We start from the raw sequence: 21287 nt of genomic DNA, 5'->3' as shown, positions 1-21287 counted from the left end.
GCACCCAGAGGGGTGGACGGGGCAGGGAAGGGGGTACCGAGCCCCCCAGCCCCCGGCGCCCACCCCCCGTGCCCGGACCCACCTGGAGGGAGCTGGGGAGAAGCAAGAGGAGGGAAAGGAGCAGCACCAGGCTGGTGGTGGTGCCCAGGGGGGCAGGGGGGGCCCCGCTGGCCCTGCCACCTCGGCCGGTACCCGGCGCAACTGGGGCTGAGGCTGCCATGGTGCCGCCGACTCTGGCTGTCCGGTGCCTCTGCTGGGCACTGCTCCTCCCCGGTCATGGCCCTGCACAAATATTTGAGTGGCCCCAGGCAGCGGGACAGCCCCTTGTCACCCCCCACCCCCACTGGGGGCTGCCAGAGCCTCTGCAGGGCATCCACAGGGCATCCATGAGGCAGCTGGTGCCTGGGTGTCACCGACTGCCTCCAGCTACAGCCCCCAATAGGGTGCCCAGGGGGCAGCTGCGCTCCACGGCTGGGTGAGCTCCACACCCAGTGCCCCCATGCCATGCCCGGCCCAGATTTGCACCAATGCTGCTAGAGCATGTGGGGCAGGTCATCCCCTCTCTGCCCAGTGTCACCCCAGAGGATGGGGCGTGCGAGGTGGCAGTGCCTGCTTGGGATGGGCAGCAGGAGGGGTAGTGAATGGGAACCTGGTGGAGACAGAGCAAAGCCCCAGTGTGGGGTTTGGGGCAGGAGGAGGGGTTGGGAGAGGGGCAGGAGGGGGCAGGGATGCGCTGGCTGGCCTGGGGGAGAGCGGGGGGCCAGTGCAAGCCCCCTAGCGCAGGCAGCAGCCCCACAGGAAAGACCCCTGCCAGAGCGTGGGGTGGGGGCATGTCCCCAAAGCCAGGGCTCCTGGTGCTCCCTGCAGGACTGGTGCCAATGGGGTGCCAGGCTGAGCCCAAGGGGGTTGCAAGACTGTGGGATCCGCAGGAAAAGCCACCCCCTGAGGTGCATGAGGGCACTGGGCCGGGGGCCCTGCACCCTCCACCCAGCTCTGCCCTGGCAGCCCCAGCATTGACGCAGGCGCAGTGCCAGGGTCAGCTGAGGACAGAAACTCTTTCCCTCAACTGCTGCTCCTCTGTCCCTTTGGCAGCGCCTGCCCCACCACCAGTGCAGAGGAGATCACGCTGCTGGGGCCAACCCTTCAGCACCTGGGGGTACCCCAGGAAGGAGTCCAGCCCGATGGGCACAAGAGCCCACTGGCACAGTGCATACGAGGACACAGGGCTGGGACAGACAAACCCCAGTGCCCATGGATCTCTGGGTACCCAGCAGGTCTGAGGGGTGCCCGCAGCAGGCTGGGGTGCAGGTGCCTGCCGGGGGCAGCACCGGGCACTGGCATACAGTGGTGCCCAGGGCTAGGAGCATGCCCAGCTCCCATGCCTTTCATCATCGCTTGCCTGGATGAGTCAACACCACATGCTTAATGATTGACAAGGGAAAATCTTCCCCCTGGGGTCAGGTCCATGAGCTTCCAAAAAGGCAGAAGATGTTCCCCTCCCCACAGCCTCCTGGCTGGAGGTGGCCAGGATGTGGCCAACTGGTGACAAGGGGCAGGAGAGGAGCCTGGGGCTCTGTGGCTTCTCACTCTGCCAGGATGGGGGAGAAACTTCAGGGGTGGTGGGTAGGGGAGGGATGGGGGCTGGCAGCACCCTGCCCCACAGCAGGGAAGAAGTGCTGAAACATCCTGATGGAGCTTGGACCAGCAATAACAGATAGGGCTGGAAGCCAAGCAAGAGATGAGACCCTGGCAAGAGCCATGAGCTGAGGATGCAGAGGCAGTACCCAGGTGGCAGTGCCACCAAGCACTGGGGGCAAGGACTATGGCTTCCACCCATGCCTCGCTGCTCAAAGAAGGGGAACTTTGCCCCAGCTTTGCAAACACAGGGCATCGTGCCCAGGAACAGGCAGGTTTGCCTGCAGACACCTTCCCAAAATAACCCTGGCAGCCAAATGCCTTGGCTGTGGTGACAGACAGCCCAGGGAGATCCAGCTCATTGGCCCCCCATGGTCCCCTGGGAGCTGCCCCAGACAGAGGAATGTTAGGCATTTCTTGTCCCCAGCCCCACCAAGGCAGCTGCCTGCAGCCACATCTGGTCCCCCCTGCCCCAGGGCAGGTCTGTGCTCCAGGGGAGCCTCTTCTCCCAGCTCCTGCTTGAACCAGCTGGGATTTACCCCCAGCACATAGCAGGGAGCAGCACCCACCCCCTCCAGTACAAGCACAAGGGTGGCTGCATGGTGACACAGCCTACACCAGACTGTCCTAGGGGGCACCCGCTGCACCCCAGGGACAGAGCAAGAACAGGCCAAGATGGTCTTTAGCAAAATCCATCAATTTATTTACACAGTCTGCAATAAATAGAGGAAAGCCAGGCAGCAGGGATGCTGGGACTGGAACCGAACCCCCAGGAACAGGGACAGGCCAGGAGCCCAGCAGAGCCTGAGCCCCATGGGACAGCAAGGGTGCGAGAAAGCAGAGGGATACCACAACAGGGGTCTGACCCCTGGGATAGGGTGAGACCTGAGCCCTGCTAGAGGGCAAGCCAAGGAGGTGAAGGACAGGGGCGGCAAAAGCAGCAGTGGGCAGAGCCCAGCGCAGGCAGCTGCCTGGCCCCTGGCACTGGGAGCAGAGCTCGCAGCTCAGGTCCCTCCAGTTTTCACAGCCCTCCCCAGAGCAGAACTGCAGGGGAGGAGAGGGGCTTTCTCCCCCCCAGCCCAATTCCCAGCCTGGCGAGATGCTGCCACAGCTGGGACTAGACAAGATGGGGCGCATGTGAGCTGTGAAGGAATCCCATGGGCAGGGTTGCGCCAGATACTGACAGCACCAGCTTGGTGCCAAGCATGGGGAACCTGGACCGCTTGCCCTCCCTGCCCTGGCTCCACCAGAAGACCCCCAGCCACCTCCTAAGAGCTTTGTGCTCCAGTGCAGGGCAGCTCTTCTCTGGGAGTATCGGGCCAAGCCCCCCCACCCCCCAAAAACAGGCAGCGGCCATGGGGCTGCAGGAAGGACAGATGCCACGGGGCAACCGCCCCAGCACAGGCTTCTGCCTTTAAAAACCTACAATTTACATAAAACTGCCATTGTAAAACCTTCCCGCAAAGCAGTGCCGCGTGGGGAGGGGAGACGAACCCACCCCAGGCAGAGCAAGACAAACCCTAAAGTCCGGATCTGGCAGGGACAGGCAGAGCCTGGGGGTGATGTGCCGGGGCAGCAGGCATTACCGGCAGGTGCAGGACTCTGCGATCATGTTCTCATATTCCTTGTAGAGGATGCCGCCGTCGCGCTCTATCATGAGGACGCTGATGGGGCTGTAGCGGTAGGGGACACAGGAGGGCCGGGGCACGTTGGCATCCACCAGCTGATGGACGAAGCTCTGCACCACGGCGTGGTTGGGCGCATGGTAGTCGTAGCGGAGCAGGCGGGGACAAGCGCCCTTGCAGTAGCGTGGGTTGTAGCGGTGGGGAGCAATGATCCAGTGGTCCCAGCCCAGCTGGGCGAAGCTGACAGGGAAGGGGTGCAGGGAGCAGTCGCTCTTCTCCCCTCCCTGCTCCCGCAAGTAGCCAGGCAGGTCATGGGCCAATGTCCCTGTGTCACGCCGGTGCCGGTGGGGCTCTGCTGCCAGAGGTGCCAGCCCAGCCTGGGTGTCATTGAGGTAGAGGAGGAGGAAGGGGGGGCTGGGGGTCACTGGGGCATTGTGGCCCCCTGCCCGGCCAGCACGCACACAGACATGCCGCAGTGCCAGGCTCCCCGCACTGCCATTCCCCGGCACCAGGTAAGGGGTGACATCTGCTTCGGCCCAGCCATGGCGGGGGAGGGCGGCAGGGCTGAGCAGCATCCCGGGTGCCTCACCAGTGGCCACCAGCTCCAGGGCGCAAAGGAGGCGACCATGGGCCAGTGGCAGGCTAGGCAGGTAGACCACGGTGGCTCGGAGGAGGTGCTCGGCCTCAGGCTGGCCCTCCAGGCGGTAGGTAAGGGGCTGCATGTACCAGCGACCTGCAGGGAAGCAGCGGTCAGTGCCCCCCAGTACAGCAGGCACTGCGCGAGCACAGCCTTCTCCCAGGGTGCTTGCTGCAGCCCCACACAGTGCAGTGGAGCCCGTGTCATCACCACCCTCAAAGCCCGTAACAGCCAGGTGCCCCAGGACGAGGCAGGAGCTTCAGCAAACAGCAGCCATGTGCCACAGCTCACCGGCAAGGTGAAGGGCAAAGAGTGGCTGGGACAATTCCCATCCTCTGCACCACCACCACTGGCCTGGCACAGCATCGAGCAGGATGGGAAGGGGAGAGGGGCACACAGGGCCAGCGATGCCCTTGCCCATCTCACCCCTGGGACAGGGAAAGCCTGGGCCCCCTGCCAAGAGAGACCCCACGGCCAAGGGCAGCCCCTGCAGGGCACAGGACGTGCCAGCCCTGGCCAGGACACTTACAGAGGGGGAAGGAGGCAGGCAAAGACACCCCCCCCCCCCCTCCAGGGCTCAAGCCCACCCCACCAGCTCTGCTAAGCCCCTGCACTGCCCTTGGTGCCTGCCTGCTTCTTACCTGTCCAGGGCTGACCCCCATGGGAACTGGCCCGGACCAGGCGGACAGTGTTGGTGCCGAGGCTGCGGCCGTGTCGGGGTCGCCCTTCGCGGTCAGCGGCACGCCGGTACAGGTTCAGCATGTAGCGCAGAGGCTGCCCGCTTGCTGGCCCCACTCGCCAGCTCTGGCTGCCTGGTGCCTGCACTTGCAGGGCCTGCAGGAGGGGCAGGGGGGGGATGGCGGGCAGGGAGCCAGGGGGCAGCGGGGACTGGTTTGCAGCCCAGGAAAGGGGCACAGCAAGGAGGAGGAGGAGGAGGCTGGTGAAGGGATGGAGCAAAGCCATGATAGGTGGGGGGGGGGGGAGTGGGGGGAGGTGAGCGGGGCAAGGTGGGGCTTGCTGGCAGCAGGATTAGGGGGAGCCTGCAGTCATGCTTCTCCACCCTGGAGAGACAGACCTGATTGCGGGCACCAGCAAAAGGACACCCCAGGGTGCTGCCAGCTGCTATCAAGCCAGGACAACCATGCCAGCTGCTTCAGCTTGGCACAGGAACAGAAAGGTGAGGGGGGGGGGGGGGGGGCTCTGTATGCAAAAAGGGGTGCAAATTCCAGATTAAAACCCAGACCAGGGGCAAAGCCAGCCAGCCAGGAGCTTGGCTACAGAGGCTGTAAAAGTGCCAGGGCAGGGGCAAGGGCGTGGGGTGGAGGGAGGGTGAAGTCGGGTGGGTGGGGAGGACCAGCTCACTCAGCCCACCTGCTCCTGGCCAGCCTCCTCCTGCAAGGTAAAATATCCTGGCCCCCAGCACCCATTTTAAAGGCACGGCCCCAATCAGGGTTTAAAGGGCCAGGAGCTCCCTGGGTCCCAGGGGAGGGGGACTGGAGCCCAGCGGGGTGCTCTGCTGTGGTGAGAGCCCCTCCAGCTCCCCCCTGCCCCGTGCCAACTCTCCGGCACCTTCATGCCCATTGCTTCAAGCTGGTACGCACTGCCTGGAGCAGGCACGAGGCCTGGGGGTCTGCTCCCAGAGTGGCCCTGCAGCACAGCCAGCCTGCCCAGTGCCTCACTTTCCCCAGCTGAGAGATGGGCATCAAGCCCAGGGACCATGGCACTGAGGCACACGGGTGGGCAGAGTGACTCGGAGCCCAGTGGTGCCGAGTGTGGCCGGGTTAGCTGGTGGTACCCACGCTGCAGGCATCACCGTGCCCGCAGCTTCACCGGGCTTGGCCGTCCCAGCTCCAAGGTCTTTCTGCCGGCACCTGCCCAAGGCCAAGGGGTTGCGAGGGTGATGCCCACCCTGTCGCTGGCACAGGTCATTTGAGGCATTGCCCTTACAGGGGACATTGCCCCCCAGCCCTGGTGTTGCTCTGTGGCTCCATGGTGCTTGCCCAAGGCAGGCTTTGTGGGTGTACCATGGAGCGGGGTGCGGGCAGCCGTGGCCCATGCCCCCAGCAGAGTGCCTGGCACAGTGCCCAGCCCCATAGGACACTGCTGCTCTCCTGCTGGGATATAGGGGGCCGGGGGGGAATGGACATTCTGTTTGGGAACCACTGGTGTGAGCATAGGGACATGGGGGGAACTGGGGTGTGTGTTGGTACCTGCCTTGCCCTGGGTGCTGCCCACCCTTCCCAGTGCCAGCCAGGCACAGCGGTAAGGGCTGGGAGGGCCATGTGGGGGCATGCCGGGGCGGGGCGGGGATGCGGTGCTTAATGGGGTGTGGGGCCACATGACGAGCCAGGGCGCAGAGCCCTCACGCCTGGCCGGGCAGCCCTGGTTACTCATTTGGGAAAGGGCACGGGGGCAGCTGAGCCCAGTGGAGGCTGGGAAAAGTCTGGGCATGGCAGGAGCTGGCCATGAGTGGGGGGCACGGCAAGGGGGGCGGCAAGGCCATGGGGGAGAGCAGGAGAGTCGGGCCAGGGGTGGACATGTCAAGGGCATGCGAGGGGGGCCGTGCATTGTTGCTGGGTGGGCTCCAGCGCCACAAACAGCCTGGGGACCGCCCTGTCCCCATGCCCTGGGACCTTCTGGTGCAAGGACAGGGCACATGTACTGGGCTGCCTGCAGCTGGGCTGGGCAGGGCACAGGCAGGGTTCAAGGCAGGCGCCGGTGGACAGCGGCTGCCCAGAAAAACTCGAGGGACCCTTCCTGTGCTAGGGCTGAGCAAGCCCAGGGGTAGCTCACCAGCCTGGCACAACAAGCCCACCCTCCTGGCTGTGGCGCTGCGCCTGCCCAGCCTGCAGGCAGCCAGGGGGCCGCGGGTGTTGCTGGTAGGGCAGAGCTTTCCGGGCCAGCTGTGCTGTCTGGGAAGGAGATGAGTAAGAGCTGGGCCCCGGGCGGGAAGGGGAGGAGCGGGACTTGCAGGCTCCCCCGAGAACCAGCGCCGATCCACTCCCACCACCCCCAGCTGCTGCCCGCCACCTCCTTCCCCTGCCTCAGTTTCCCCCAAGGGGCACAGCAGCCCCTCCTGGACCTGAGGGAGAAAGGCGGAGGTGAAGCATGGCCATACTGCCGTGCATGCCCCAGGGTGCCCGGCAGGACAGGGTGGGGGCTGGAATGGGCAGGCCAGACAGGAGCCAGCAGCGTGTGCTCGCTCACAGGCAGTGGAGCTCAGGGCGCCAGTGTGATTGATGGGGTGGGGTGCTGCAGGGAGCCTTCTGCCCTGGGGAGCTGTGGCAGGTGCTGCATCACCCCACTGCCACCCAAGCAGGCACCCCCTTGCACCCGCGTGAATGCTGCCAAACTGCCGGCCACACTGCGCTGCTGTGCTGGGCTGAGCTGTGCCAAGCTGAGCCGTGCCATGCCAGGCTGAGCTGTGCTGAGCGGGCCCAAATAGTGCTGGTCCCTGGCGGCACAATACTGTGCTGGGACAAACCAGGTCGTGCTGAGCCGAACTGTGCCAGCCCTGCTTGTCCATGTCAGTCCGAGCTGAACTCCATCGAGCAAAACCGGGCCAGGCCAAGTGGAGCCAAACCAGGTCAGGCCACTGGCCATGCCACGCTGTACTGAACTGAACCATGCCAGCCCCGTGTTGTGCCATGCTGAGCTGAGCTAAGCCAGAACATGCCAACCCCACTGAGCTGTACTGAACCATGCCAGGCCGAGCCATGCTGGGTGAGCCAACCCAAGCTGGCCCCCTTGCCATCCCATACTGAGCTGAGCCAAATTGTGCCAGGCTGAGCTGTGCTGTGCTGAACTGAATTGTGCCAGCCCTCCATGTCATGCCATGCTGGGCTGAGCTGGACTGAGTCAAACCATGCTGGCTGGGCTGTGCCAAGCTGAGCCAAGCAGCTCAGTACAGGTCCCTGGGCTGAGCCGTGCTGTGCCAAGCTGAGCTGAGTAGCACGGTGCTGTGCTGTGCCATTGTGTGCTGAGCCATGCCATGAGCTGAGCTGTGCCTAGCTGTGCATGAGCTGTGCTGAGCCGTGCCATGCCGTGTTGAGCTGAGTCGTGCCGAGCTGAGCTGTGCTGTGGCTGTGCTGAACTGGGCTGAGCTGAGCTGTGCCAAGCCAAGCTGTGCCATGCTGTGCTGAGCCTAACCGAGCTGAGCCATGCCAAACTGAGCTGTGCCATCCTGTGCCGTGCCTAGCTGAGCCAAGCTGAGCCGTGCCATTCCGTGCCGTGCCAAGCCGAGCCGATCGCCGCCGTCCCTCCGCGCCTCATTGGCGGCGGCGGAGCAGCCCCGGTGCCGGGTCGGCCCGGCCCGGCCCCGCCCCGCTGCTCGGCTCCGCGCCGCTCAGCCCGGGCGGGCGGGGCTGTCGTTTCCTCCGAGGTGCGGGGCCGGGCCGGGCCGGGCCGGGATGGGGCGGTAGTGGCCATGGAGCGGGCCGAGGGCCGGCCCGGCGCCCCCCAGTACGTGCATGTGCAGCTGCAGGGGGGCGCGCCCTGGGGCTTCACGCTGCGCGGCGGGCTGGAGCACGGCGAGCCCCTCATCGTCTCCAAGGTAGGCGCCGCCGGACGCGGTCCCGCGTGGGCTCCGCGGCAACCCCCCGCGAGGGGCTTCCGACCCGTGACGGGGCGCGGGAAGGGGGGGACACCCGGTGCGCGGCGGCGCTGGGGGCGCCGGGAGCCCCGGCCGTGGGGTCGCGTGTCCCGGCGCGGCGGGGCGGGGCCGTGGCGGTCACCCGCACCCACGTCCCCCCGCGAGCCGACACCCCGAGCCGCGGGGGAGAGTGGGAGCGGGGACCGTGGGGGCCGAGGGGGCGGAGGGACAGCCCAGACTCGGCGGCAGGAAGAAATTCCTCCGGCACATCCGTTGGGCTGGCGGCGGGGGCGGCCCCCATGCCCCCACCCGTCCCGTCCCGTTCCGCGGGGCGCAGCCGAGGGGGGGCAGCCCCCCTTCGTGTGCCTACCCGTGGGTGCCGCGCCCACGGGCACCCCCGGGACCGTGCTCTGCGGGGACGTTGGGGGGCCACGTTGGGGGGGGACTGGAGTCCGCCCCGTCCCAACCCCGCACCCCGAAACGCTTGGGCAGGTCCGTTCCCAGGACCGGGGGCTGGTGTCGGGGTGCGGTGCCGAGCGGGGGAGGCGCAGTGACCGGCCGCCTGAGTCCCTTCCGCAACCGGGAGCGGGGAGAGCGAGGGTGGGGCCCCATGGCCGCGATGTCCCGCCACGCAGGGGGTCACCGATTCCCGTGGCCCTGCCGGAACATCGCCCTCGTGGGACCATCGCCCTCCTGGGAAACCCGCTGGGAGCCGGGCAGCAGCCGGGGGTGCCCCAGCACCCCGTCCCCCCGCAGAGCCCGGCCGAGCCCCTGTCTTTGGCTGCCTGCCTGCCTGGTGCCACCATCCTGCTGGGGCCAGGGCGCTGGCGGGCCGGGCTGTGCCGCGGCCCCGAGGCTGCCTCCCTGCCCCGAGCCGGGCTGGCTGCCCCCCCGGGGCCCTCCACGCCCTGCGCCGGGACGCGGGCAGCGTGGTCTGGCTGGGGGAGCTGGAAAAGTGGCTCCGGTCCCTGCCCTGTGCCCTGGGGTAGCACCGCCAGTGAGCGGGTGTCGGGGCTGTGCCGGGAGCCGGGGGGGCTGCTGCCCGCCCCTCAACTCGCTGCCGGGCCTTGGGGCGGTGGGTCCCGGGGGGGCCGTCGGCTTCTGGAGGAGGGGATAGGGTGGCCGGGGGACGTTCCCCACCACTGCTGAGAATGGGGGGGGTCCTTGCGGGCCGGGGTCTGCTGGCCCCTGTGGTCCCCTGGCCGGGCTGCCACTGCCGCGTGTGCTCTGCAGACAAAGGGGGCTTGTTCCAGTGCTCTGTGCATTCAGGGGAGGGTCCCCCGGGGCGCCCGCTCCACCGCCGCTGCTGGCTGAGGTGTGTGCATGCCGGCCCTTGTGGGGAGGGGGCAGCCCCTGCCTGTGGCACGGGGGGGCCCCAGGCCCCACGCCGGAAAGGGGAAGGGGGTCCTGGCGCTCAGGGAGACAGTTTGGCCTCTGAGCCTGCTCCAGGCGGGATCCCTTCCTGTGGCAGAGTCCCACTGTGGGGCTGGCATGGGCTCCTTGGGGCTGCTGAGCGCCCCTCAGCACAGGCCCCCCCAGGCACATCGGGGGCAAGGAGGGAGGTCTGCGTGGGGCAGGGTGGGCACAGCTCAGGCACAGCCATGGCTGTGAATCCTTCTAAGACAAGTCTCTCATGGGGCAGGCGGATACTCCTGTGAGCCAGCTGGTGCCATTAGGCCCCACCATTAGGGCCCAGAGTGAACACCAGGGGTGGTGTTGGGGAAATGCCCAGGGCTGGTCCAGCCAGGCAGGGCAGCAGGGGGCGGGGTTTGGCTGCCAGTGCTGAGTTCACTGGTGGTGAAGGCTGAACAAGGGGCTGTTTGTGCCAGATTTAGCTCCTGGTGAGCGATGCCAGGGCTGAGCCGTGTCCGTCCCGGTGCACGTGGTGGCCCAGACGTGGGTGCAGCCCCAGTGGTGTCCTGCACCGGGGGGGAACCCGTCACCACTGACTCAGCCCCATGGCTGTGGCAGGCAGGACAGGGTGGGCATGTGGTCGGGCAAAGGACTAGGGTGAAGGTGCAGCCTGCCCTGCCTGCCTGCTCTGCCGGAGCTGCCTGGTGGTGGGCAGCAGTGTGGCAGGGGTTAAACCCGAGTGCTCCAGCGAGTGTGTGGTGGGACTGGGAGCCCTTGTAGGCAGCTGGGGCCCTGTGCCAGGACGGCAGCCCCACGGCCGACTCCTGGGTGGGAGGGCAGCCTGCCTGCACAGGCAGGTGCATCAGGCTGTGCCCAGCCTGGGCATGGCATTGCAATCTCCAGGTCCCTGAAAAAATGGGAGAGCTGCGTGATGCTGGGCACAGCCATGCCAGGCAGAGCCATGGGGCAGTGCCGGGCTGGGCAGGGGGCCTGTCAGCCCCTGCCTGGCTCCCCAGGTGCCATGTTGCCCACGGGCAGGGGGATGTCCCCTGAGCCCTGCCTGGCACCAGGGCTGGGAAGGGGTGCCTGGGGGCATGTGCGTGGTGGCTGGCCTGCTGGGGAGCTGCGGGTGCTCCCTGGCACTGGGGCCTGGCTGCCGCCCAGGCTGGGCTGTGGAGACGGCGCTGTGGGCACTGTGGGCAGAGCTTGTTTCTCTGCCGGGCTGGGAGTGGCAGGGCAGGGTGAGGAGCCCATGGGCAGGGTGGGCACAGGAGCCCTGGCACAGGGCCAGGCCCGCTCTGCTCGTCACCCTGCGGGTGGCTGTAGGGTCCGGCTGGGTCAGGCTCCACATCCATTGCAGGCATGGGGCACCTCAGGTCCTGCCCCACGTGCCTGCACTGTAAAGATAGTTTAATTGGTAAAGCAAAAGCCGTGCACGCAAGCAAAGCAAAACAAGGAATTCATTCACTGCTTCCCATCAGCAGGCAGGTGTTCAGCCATCTCCAGGAAAGCAGGGCTCCATCATGCGTAACAGTTACTTGGGAAGACAAACGCCCTCACTCTGAATGTCCCCCTGTTCCTTCTTGTTCCCCCAGCTTTATATGCTGAGCATGACGTCATATGGTGTGGAATATCCCTTTGGTCAGCTGGGGTCAGCTGTCCCGGCTGTGTCCCCTCCCAACTTCTTGTGCACCCCCAGCCTACTTGCTGGTGGGGTGGTGTGAGAAGCAGAAAAGGCCTTGACTCTGTGTGAGCACTGCTCAGCAATAACTAACACATCCCTGTGTTATCAACACTGTTTTCAGCACAAATCCAAAACATAGCCCCATACTAGCTACTATGAAGAAAATTAACTCTACCCAGCCAAAACCAGCACAGCTGGGCGTGACGATCCCTGGCCATCGGGAGCAGCAGGATGGGCAGAAATGAGTGCCAGCACCAGGTGCTCTGCCTGCCCTGGCTGGGCAATGCCAATCCCAGGGCTGCCTGTGCTGCACCTACCTGCTGGGGCAGAGGGGACAGGCTGGGGCCCCTCCATGCTGGCAGCACCGTAGCCCTGTGTCCTCCAAGCTGTGGCTGTACGGGGTACCAGGCTCATTTTGGCCGTGGGTGCCAGGATGGGGTAGGCGCATGCCAGGGCCGGGCACAGCTCGGCACTTCCCCTGCTGTTGGCTCCCCTGGGTGCACACGGCGTGATGGCATCCTTTGGGCATTGAAATAACTGCGGGTGCCTGGGCAGGGCCAATGTGGGGCTGGGAGCAGCAGTAGGGGGCTGGCATCTGTGCCGGACAAAGGGCCCTTGTGCTGCCCGCGCCCGCAGGGGAATCTGCTGGGATGGGACATTTTTCTTCTCCCCCCCTCCCCGATGCCCTTTCCTTGTTCAGAAATTCATGTGACCGGGGCAGGGGGGGGAGCCTGGCACTGCAGATCCCTCCACGGTGTCTGGGGTGCAGGCACCCCCTTTCTGAAGCCTCTTTCTCCCCTGGCACCCAGAAGCAGTGGCACACCCCCCGGGGTGTTCTGGGGGGCTGTGTCCCCCCTGATGCCCCTCTCTGTCGCCCAGGTGGAGGACGGGGGCAAGGCCGCGCTGTCCCGCCAGCTGCAGCCGGGTGACGAGCTGGTGAACATCAGCGGGACGCCACTGTATGGGTCCCGCCAGGAAGCCCTGATCCTCATCAAGGGCTCCTACCGCACCCTGAAGATGATCGTCCGCAGGTTGGCAGCGCTGCGGGTGCGGGAGGCGGGGGGGCGGTAGTGCCAAGGCTGGGGGGGCATCACCTGCCCGGGGGACTGGTGGGAGCCTGGCGGTGCCCCTGTCTCCAGCCTGGAGGTGCCCTGGGATGGGATGGGATGGGATTGGGGGGCAGCCCCACCATGGCTGCCAGCACCCCATTGTGGGTGGGGGTTCCCCAGCCCGGTGTACCGCCAGCAGAGCCGGGGCAGTGCGGCGGGCTCACCACCCCCTTGCTGGGCGGTATCCTCGAGCGTGGCCGCTCCTCTCCCTTCCTGCCTGCCTGCCTGCTGCCTGCCTGGGAAAGGAAGGAGAGGCAGGGCCGGGCCCTGCAGTCGTGTGTCCCCAACGCCCCAACCCACATCCACTCCCTGGCTGAATCCCAACCGGTCTCCAGCTCCAGCAGCACCCAGGGGCTGGGGCGGCGCAGGGCACTGCCCACGGGGCAGGGGGTGCCACAGGTGCCGGCGCTCAGCATCATCCATGGTGAGTTTGGGGGCTCGGAGGGGGGAGGGACCCCTGTGCCGACCCCGCAGCTCGTCCCTGCCACCCTCCCTGCCCACCCAGCGGATGCTGGGGCAGCACTGGGCACTTGGGGAGTACAGGAGGTGGCATCTGCCCACATATCTGTGCAGAGGCACTGGACATTGCTGCCTGCGTGTGCTGGGGGAACTGGAGACCCCCATGGCTTCCTGGCACAGGAGGTGGGATGGGTCCTGGCACAGGACCTCTCCCTGGGGACGCGATGTGGCCGGTGCTTGCTGCAGATGCTGAGGGTCTGAGGAACAAGGGGGGAAAGTCAGCCTTGCGGTGGGGACACAGATGTGGCCCCGGTGTCCCTTGGTGTGCACGTGGAGCCGGTCCAGTCCTGGCAGGGACCATTACCCTACCGGGGGATTGCCCGTGGGCTGCGCTGGGGCCACATCCTTGGTCCCCTGTTGATGCTGGCGGTGGGGACACTGGAGGTAGCGGAGCCCCGGCAGCAGGGTGGGAACTGTGGGATCCCCCTGCCTGGCTCTGGGTGCTGGCAGGGCTGGACCCTCCTTGCTGCTGTCTCCCTCGGGCTGGTGCTGGCCTGGGGGGGACAGGAAGCCGCGTAGGAAGTGACTTCAGCCCCGGTTCCTTGGCCCGGCTTCCTCCCCATTCTTGTCCTCTCCCGCTGTTGCTCTTGGCAGGAGGACCGTGCCCGTCCTCCGGCCCCATTCCTGGCACATGGCCAAGCTTGCCGAGAGCCGCCCCGACGCCCCTGCCATGCACTGCCCTGTTGATGCCTTCAGCCTCTCCTGGCCCTCGGGGTGTGATGTCAGGTGAGACCCCCGACCCACCCCTGGGGGCACCCATGGGACCGCACAAGGGGAGGGGGCGAATGGGGCACCCGCTTGGATCGGGGCAGGGCGTGTGTGGGGTGGGTGCTTGCTTGCTTGCCCCATGCCGCTGTCGGGCATCCCCCCCCCCCGTGTCCTGCCACTGTGCTGCCCTTTCCCCTGCCTGTTTACTCACTGGCTCCCGGCAGGAAGGGGTGGTGGCTCCGCCGGAGCCGGCCAGGAGTTGCCAAGTCCCAGTGCCCCCCCTGCCAGAGCGGGCAGGTCCTGAGTGGCCGGAGCCATGCACGCCCTGTGTCTCTGTGCCCTCTCCCCCTGCCAGCACTGGGGCAGCCTTGGTGCTGCCCCCAAACCCAGGGGTGAAGGGCAGGTTGGGGCTGCACCAGCCTGTGCCCCACTATCCTGGGGGGGGTGTATGTGGTGGGGGGTGTTGGGATCTCGTGCCCATCAGAGGAGCTGATGGGGAGCTGGGTGGGGGACAGCAGGCGCCCCTAATGCCGGTGTGGGTCTGGGTGGCAGCGAGCTGTCCCTGCAGTGGAACCCGCTGTCCCGGCACTGCAGCACCGACCGGAGCAGCTCCATCGGGAGCATGGAGAGCCTGGACCAGCCCGGCCAGGCCTACTATGAAGGGGACCCCTCACCCGTTGACCAGGGCATGTACCACAGCAAGAGGGACTCAGCCTACAGCTCCTTCTCCGCCAGCTCCATCGCCTCTGACTGCACCCTCTTCCTGCGCCCCGAGGAGGCCACCTCTGTTGACTCTGGCCTCCAAGGCCCCTGCAAGCCCCCCGACGGGCGCTACCTGACCACAGGGGCTGAGCCGCCCACCAGCCGGCACCCCGAGGCCTGGCGGGCACCCATGCCTCCCCAGCCCCCCGTCAGGAGGGACAGCCTGAGGGCAGCCCTGGCCAGCGGAGGGGACAGGCACCGGGCATCGGTGTCGGCGGACATGCTGCACGCCAAGGGCCGGTGGATCTCCGACACCTTCCTCTGCCAACGGGCCGGGGAGGCAGAGGCAGCGGGCAGGAGGACACCAGTGCTGTACCCCATGAAGGACCGTCTCTCCGCTGACCAGTATTACATGCTGAGCTCCCACCCGGACCAGTGCCCGGCTGAGTCGCTCCTGGGGGAGAGTGCAGAACCTGGCGACCGGCTATACCCGGATGGCGGCGTGCAGCGAGTGCCGGATGCCACCGTGGCGGGTGACAACCTCCTGCTCTCCCCCCTCAAGGCCCATGCACTGCACCGGCACAGTGCTCCTGAGCAGCTGCTGGCCTCCCAGCTCCGCTCCCTCCAGGTGGGCACCGGTAGCGGGCGAGCCTCGCCGGCCCCCGATGGGCACCGCTGGACCCTTTCCCCGCTGCACCCTGAAGGCAGCCGGCCGGGGGCCACGGGGGCCACCCAGGATCCCCCGCTCTGTCCGGAGCCATGCCGCCGCCTGCCACCCTGCCGCTGCTGCCCTGAGCCACAGCGAGCCTGCGGGCAGGATGGGCAGGGGGCCAGCCCAGTGCGCAGCACCGAGGGGCCAGCAGAGGAGGAGAGCCGGGCAGGGGGCCGGCGGGCTGGGGGTCCTCCCCACCGCTCTGCTCAGATGCGCCGCCGCAGTGACCGCTTTGCTACCAGCCTGCGCAATGAGATCCAGCGGCGCAAGGCCCAGCTGCAGAAGAGCCGGGCTCCTGGCGCCCCACCACCTGGTGAGGAGCCAGTGGAGGAGGCAGATGAGCCCCCCGAGGTCAGCATGCCGGCAAAGGGACCCTGTGCCCCAGCCGAGTGTCTCAGCCCCGCGCCGAGCGAGGATGGCAGGAACCCCAGCCACTCGGGGGACCGGGGCATCCCCACCCCTGACCCGCTGCCAGTCCCCAAAGGGCCCCCGTCCCCTGAGCGGGTGGTGCTGATGGGCCGGGGCCGCTGGCGCTGGTCCCCGGAGCGCAAGCTGCAGCGGCAGTGCTCGCCCAGTCCTGGCGAGCTGGAGGGCTACAGCCAGGGGCCAGCGGCCCCCAGCTCCCCGCCGCGGGGCGGTGATGAGGCCGTCCTCCTGCCCTTCGCCGACCGTCGCCGGTTCTTCGAGGAGAGCAGCCGGCCAGCGCTGCCCCGGCATGGCAAGCCCCTGGTGGGTGATCCTGGCGCCTTCCAGCCCCCTGGCCCTGAGCACCGGGATGCCCGCCGCCTCTCCGTGGACCAGCCCTACGGCTCCCCCTCGCCTGGCCGCCCTAGCTCTGCCAGCCCCTACACTGAGTGCTGCCGAGAGCAGCCCCCCTGCTACAAGCTGCTGGGGAGGCCTGTGGAGCTGGAGTACCTGCGGGGCTTATCCTATCCCTACGGGGGTGCCCTGCGCTCTGAGCCCTGCCGCTACTGCGGGGGGGACCTATGCCCCCCGACGCTGTCCTGCGGCCATGCCTGCCGCTGCCACCACCAGCCCTGGGTGCGCTGCCCCGACTGCTGCTGCCCGGCCTCCCGCCCTGGGCGGGAGGAGAGCGATGCCTGGTCCCACCGGAGAGCTTTCACCCCGGTGAGTGAGCGCCCCAGGACTGTGCCGGGGAGCAGCACTTGCACCACCCTGCACCCCTGGAGCATGACCCTGGATTGGGGTGGGGGGTACTGTGCTCACGGGGGGCCCTGCAGACCCCCTGCATGCCTACTGCGCCCGGATGGGGATGGGTCAGGGGGTGTTGGGGAGCTTGGGTGCTGGAGAGGGGGATGCTAACCCCGCTTTCACGGTCCCTCTCCTTCCCCCATGCAGGAATTTCCTCTGGATGAGTGGGAACAGTCAGCAATAACTAGGAAAGCCAGCCAGTCCATAAGGTGAGCCCGTGCCGGGGTGCTGGGATGTGTGTGCCACTCGGTGAGGACCTCTGCCAGTGAGGTGTGGGGACTGCTGTGATTTTGGTTGGTGATGTACAAAGCACCTCCCTTAATGCCCCAGCCACAGCCGCGCTGTGCCCTGTGAAGCGGGGGTGTGTGCCACCTTGGGCAAGCAGGGCCCGGGGATGCGAGGAGGTGCCCATGTGGGGGGTGGGTCCCTCCTTACCTATCCCCAGGTGGCTGAGGGCATGTCTGGTGGGCTGTGCCCAGCATGGGAGCACCAGGAGAGCCCGGGTTTCCCACGTCAGTGGGGCTGGGTGACTCCATGACTCCACGTCATGGGGCTGGGGAAACTGAGGCAGGGGTGGGCATAAGCTGCCAGGGGGGTGACTGTCTGGTGGGGATGGGTGCTCCCTTCTCTCCCCAGTGAGCTCTCTCGCTACCAACTGGGCTTCCCAAGGCTCGGCCCCTTCCGCCCCTGCTTTGAGAGCACCGAGCCGGAGTGGCCGCCCTGCTACCGGGCCACGTCTACGCACGACCTCTCACGGGATGGTGACCGCCTGGCCCGCTCCCCTGAGAGCCCCCCGGACCCCGTGCACCGCCCACTGCGGGGCAGAGCCTTCTCTGAGAGCCACCTCAACCTGGAGCCCCCCAGCCCCTGGGGCCTTGACCGGAGGAACCTTCTCCGTGCCAAGCTGGAACCCCCTGGAGTCCCCAAAAAGAAGGGCCCACCACCTCCACGCCCACCTCCCCCCAACTGGGAGAAGTACAGGCAGCGCCGGACGTCCCAGCGCCTGCCAGATGGTTCTGGGCACAGCTCTGCCTTCACTGCCGCCCCAGTGCCGACCCGCAGTATTGCTGAGGCTGTGCGTGAGCGGTCGCAGAGCCTCACCGGGGAGCTGGGGGGCCGGTCCCAGGGGCATGCCACTCGCTCCCCCACCCCACTGGGCGCCTGGCCCCAACCCGAGCCCCCTGGATCGCTCCGCAGGACGCCCGAGCCCGATGCTGGCAGCGCCGAGATTTGCAGGCAAGTGCTGCCGCGGCATAGGGGTGGGAGCGGGGCTGTGGGCACAGCCTGGGCACGGGGTGGCTTTTGGGGCCATGTGGCCCTTTGAACCCTGCGTCAGAGCATCCTAATCCACCCCTTGGGGCGGGCTGTGGCGTTTTCTCAGGGTGGGGGGTGTCCCTGACCTCTTTCTCGGGTGGGCATGGCCCTGCATGTCCCCATTCCCCATGGGCGGGCAGGGGAGCTGACGTGGGTGCCCCTGGGCGGGTGTCGGCAGGGCGGTGGGGGCCGGGCAGGAGCGGCCGAAGGCGAAGCACCCCTGGGAGATGGAGGAGCAGCCCCAAAGGCTCGGCCGGAACCAGGAGCAGGGCTGGGCTGGCCCCCGCAGGGTGGGTGAGTGCTCCCTGCCCCTGCATGGTGGCCCTGGCCCCACCACCCCGGAGGCACCCAAGCCCAACCCTGGAGCAGTGGATGAGGCGAGCTGCCAGGGAGGCCGGCCCCAGCCCCGCCGTGTGGACTCGGAGGAGCTGCTGTGGGACGTGGCGGGCAGGGACCACTCCCTGGCTGGCATTCTGGCCCCCTTGGCCCCCCTCGGCACTGTCACGGAGGTGATGGGTGAGCTGCTGGTGGTGGGGGAGCGGCAGGCCTGGCGGGAGCGTTTCCAGCAGGACTGGAGCCTGGAGGCCCTGGCGCAGGACAGGTAGGGCTGGCGCGGCACCAGGCACTGTGCTGAGGACAGGCTGCACCCCGCCGCCCCCGGCGCTGAGCCCCTGTCCCCGCAGGCAAGGCTTCGAGCCCATCTCGCCACCCCCCGGGAGCACTGCCATCTCGACCTCCTACCCGGCATATTATGGTGTGGCAGCAGGCAAAGCCGAGCCGGTCGGCAAGGTGAAGGAGCTGCCGGAGGTGGTGGAGGGAAGCTCGGAGGACGAGGAGGAGGAGGCAGACCACGAGCTGGTGGAGAAGGTAAAGTGGGCACTGCTGGGGACGATGTCCTCGGGGTTCCCCACTGCCATCACCAGGTGCTTGTGGGGACTGGGGGCATTGCCAGATGCTCGTGGGGACCAGGGCATCACTGGTTGCTCGCGGGAACTAGGGGCATTGCTGGATGCTCACAGGGGCTGGGACATTGCCAGATGCCTGCGACGACCAGGGGCATTGTCGGGTGCTTGCAGGGCCTGGGAATATCACCGGATGCTAATGGGGACCAGGGGCATCACCAGATGCTCATAGGAACCAGGGGCATTGCCAGATGCTCACAAGGACCAGGGGCATTGCTCAGTGGTTGCAGGGACTGGGACATTGCTGGATGCTGACAGGGACCGGGACATCGCTGGGTGCTTGCGGGTACTGGGGTCATCACTGGGTGCTCACAGGAACTGGGGGCATTGCCATATGCTCACGGGGTCTGAGACATTGCCAGATGCTCGCAGGGACTGGGGGCATTGCTGGTAGCTCATGGGAACCAGGGGCATCACCAGATGATCGTGGTCTGTGGGGCCCAGTGCAGTGTGGCACACCTGACCTGTGTGTCAGTCCCCCAGTCCCAACGGGGGGTGGCCCCAGTCGCCCCTGACCCCTTCCCACCGGCAGCTGCAGCTGATCGAGAGCCTGAGCCGCAAGCTAGCAGTGCTGCGGGAGGCACAGCGGGGGCTGCAGGAGGACATCAGCGCCAATGGGGCGCTGGGCGAGGATGTGGCTGCCCGCCTGCAAGCCCTCTGCACCCCGGGGGAGTTCGACAAGTATCGCCTCTTCGTGGGCGACCTGGACAAGGTGGTCAACCTCCTGCTCTCCCTCTCGGGGCGCCTGGCCCGGGTGGAGACCGCCCTGGGCAGCCTGGGGCCGCACGCCCCCGCCGAGGACAAGGTGGGCATGAGGCAGGGGGGTACCCGTAGGGTGTCGGGGTGCAGGACCCTCCGCCAATGCCACCCATCTTGCCCGCAGGTGGCCCTGCGGGAGAAGCAGCGGCTGCTGGCGGCACAGCTGGAGGACGCCAAGGAGCTGAAGGAGCACGTGGGGCGGCGGGAGGAGGCGGTGGGTGCCATGGTGGCGCGGTACCTGCCTGCCGAGCACCTCCAGGACTACCAGCACTTTGTCAAGATGAAGTCAGCCCTCATCACCGAGCAGCGGGAGCTGGAGGAGAAGATTAAGCTGGGCCAGGAGCAGCTCCGCTGCCTGCGCGAGAGCCTCAGCCAGGCCCCCAAGGGCTGCTAGCCCCCTACCCAGCCTCTCCTGGAACCCTGGCTGTGGCCCCAGCTTGCTGCCAAAGCTGATCTGGCCCCTCGGGGGCTCTCCCTGCGTCCGTCCGTCTTTCCAGCCCCTGCCTTTTATTTATTTTTCCAGTTTACTGAGCAGGGGAGGGGGTGCTAGTCCAGGTGCTGGTGGGGGGGGGTCATGCCACAGAGCTGCCCTGGGCTCTACGGCCACCCAGCACCCTGTGTCCCAGCAGGACCAGGTGGACAGATCCTGGTACCCATCCCCTGGGTCTTTCTGTGCCCGCAGGGGTCCCTCCACCTTGTCCTGGACACCAGTGCCTGTCCCACAGTGGGTGCTGCACCATGTGCCTTGAACACCCCCCCGGCTGCCCCGGGGCATCCCCACACAGCGCCTGGAAGGGTTAAACCATCCTCGCCCTCCATCATGTCTGTTTGTCCAGCTCTGTCCATTCCATCTGTCCGGTGGGAGCTGGAGGAATTTTGGCCCCCGGCATCCTCTTCCTCTCCATTGTGTCTGAAACAATGGCCCTGGCTAGCGGGTCCTTAACCCATTCCTCACTGCCCTGAGGCACCATGGGGGACTGAGGTGGGTGCTGTGCACCCCTCTCCCAGGGGACACTTCGGTGGGTGCCCCTGGGATGGTGCCCTGCCAGGGGATGGGGTGCTGGGAGCAGTAGACTGGGGGCTGTAGGTACCCCCTGCCACCAGTGCTGTGGGCACGGGGACCACCGTCCCTCATCCAGCCCTTGCTTCCAGCCTCTGCCCCGGCACTGGCAGGGATTAATAGAGGAAAAACCACGCTAAGGATGAAATGGGCCATGTGTTCCCCTCGTCTGTGCCACAGTGCCCCAAATAGCACTTAAACCTCACCCTGGGTCACCCCGCTGCCCTGCCACTGCCTGTCTGTCCCCATGGGACGGGCAGACGCCTCGATGCTGATTTTGCACAGGGGTTTCATGCAACCAGCAGCAGCTTGGGGGGGGAAGAGTTTTGGGGAGGCAGGGTGGGCCCCAGCCCCTTTAGGGGTGGCCACAGCTGGGCAGCCCAGCCCAGGGTGCAGGCAGCACCCATGCCTGCCTGCTCGGCAGCACAGCAGCCCCTCCTGCATGGCTGCTACCCCTGTGCCCCCCCCCCCCCCAGCCCATTGAACACTACACCCCACACCTACCTGGCCCTACCCTGGGACAGTGCCTGGAAGGAGCAGGGCGCATGCACCCTGTCTCAGCCACCCCCTCTGTGCCTGCCTGGGGACACTGCTAGGACCAAAGACTGCACCTGTTGGGAGCTGGGGGACATGCTGCTCTCCAGGGGACTGGCAACCCTCAGCAGGTCACCGTGCTGGGTGAGGGTGCCAGTGCTGGGTCTTGTG

General features: G+C 67.1%; 2 protein-coding genes across 6 annotated transcripts; one reads left to right on the top strand and one right to left on the bottom strand.

Annotated features, from left to right (window-relative positions):
- Positions 1–3217: 3217 nt before the first annotated feature.
- BMP15 (bone morphogenetic protein 15) lies at positions 3218–4860 on the bottom strand. Its single transcript, XM_076347691.1, has 2 exons — positions 4539–4860; positions 3218–3993 (listed from the first exon to the last, which is right to left on the bottom strand). The coding sequence occupies exons 1-2, from the start codon at positions 4858–4860 to the stop codon at positions 3218–3220; spliced, it is 1098 nt and encodes a 365-aa protein (XP_076203806.1).
- A 3442-nt stretch (positions 4861–8302) lies between these two features.
- On the top strand, positions 8303–21070 carry SHROOM4 (shroom family member 4). 5 transcript variants are annotated; one of them, XM_076347583.1, is made up of 10 exons: positions 8303–8449; positions 12405–12556; positions 13748–13879; positions 14456–16403; positions 16635–16696; positions 17124–17723; positions 17980–18402; positions 18485–18668; positions 19296–19568; positions 19647–21070. In XM_076347583.1, the coding sequence occupies exons 1-10, from the start codon at positions 8324–8326 to the stop codon at positions 19914–19916; spliced, it is 4170 nt and encodes a 1389-aa protein (XP_076203698.1). In that variant the 5' UTR covers positions 8303–8323; the 3' UTR covers positions 19917–21070. The 5 variants fall into 5 exon arrangements, with proteins under 5 accessions (XP_076203698.1, XP_076203697.1, XP_076203696.1 ...); XM_076347582.1 differs by having other exon boundaries at positions 14414–16403; positions 19302–19568; XM_076347581.1 differs by having other exon boundaries at positions 14414–16403.
- Positions 21071–21287: the final 217 nt, after the last annotated feature.

This window comes from Aptenodytes patagonicus, chromosome 9 (assembly GCF_965638725.1).
Source record: "Aptenodytes patagonicus chromosome 9, bAptPat1.pri.cur, whole genome shotgun sequence".
Taxonomy (NCBI): Eukaryota; Metazoa; Chordata; class Aves; order Sphenisciformes; family Spheniscidae; genus Aptenodytes; species Aptenodytes patagonicus.
This window is presented reverse-complemented; position numbering and strand designations above follow the sequence as displayed.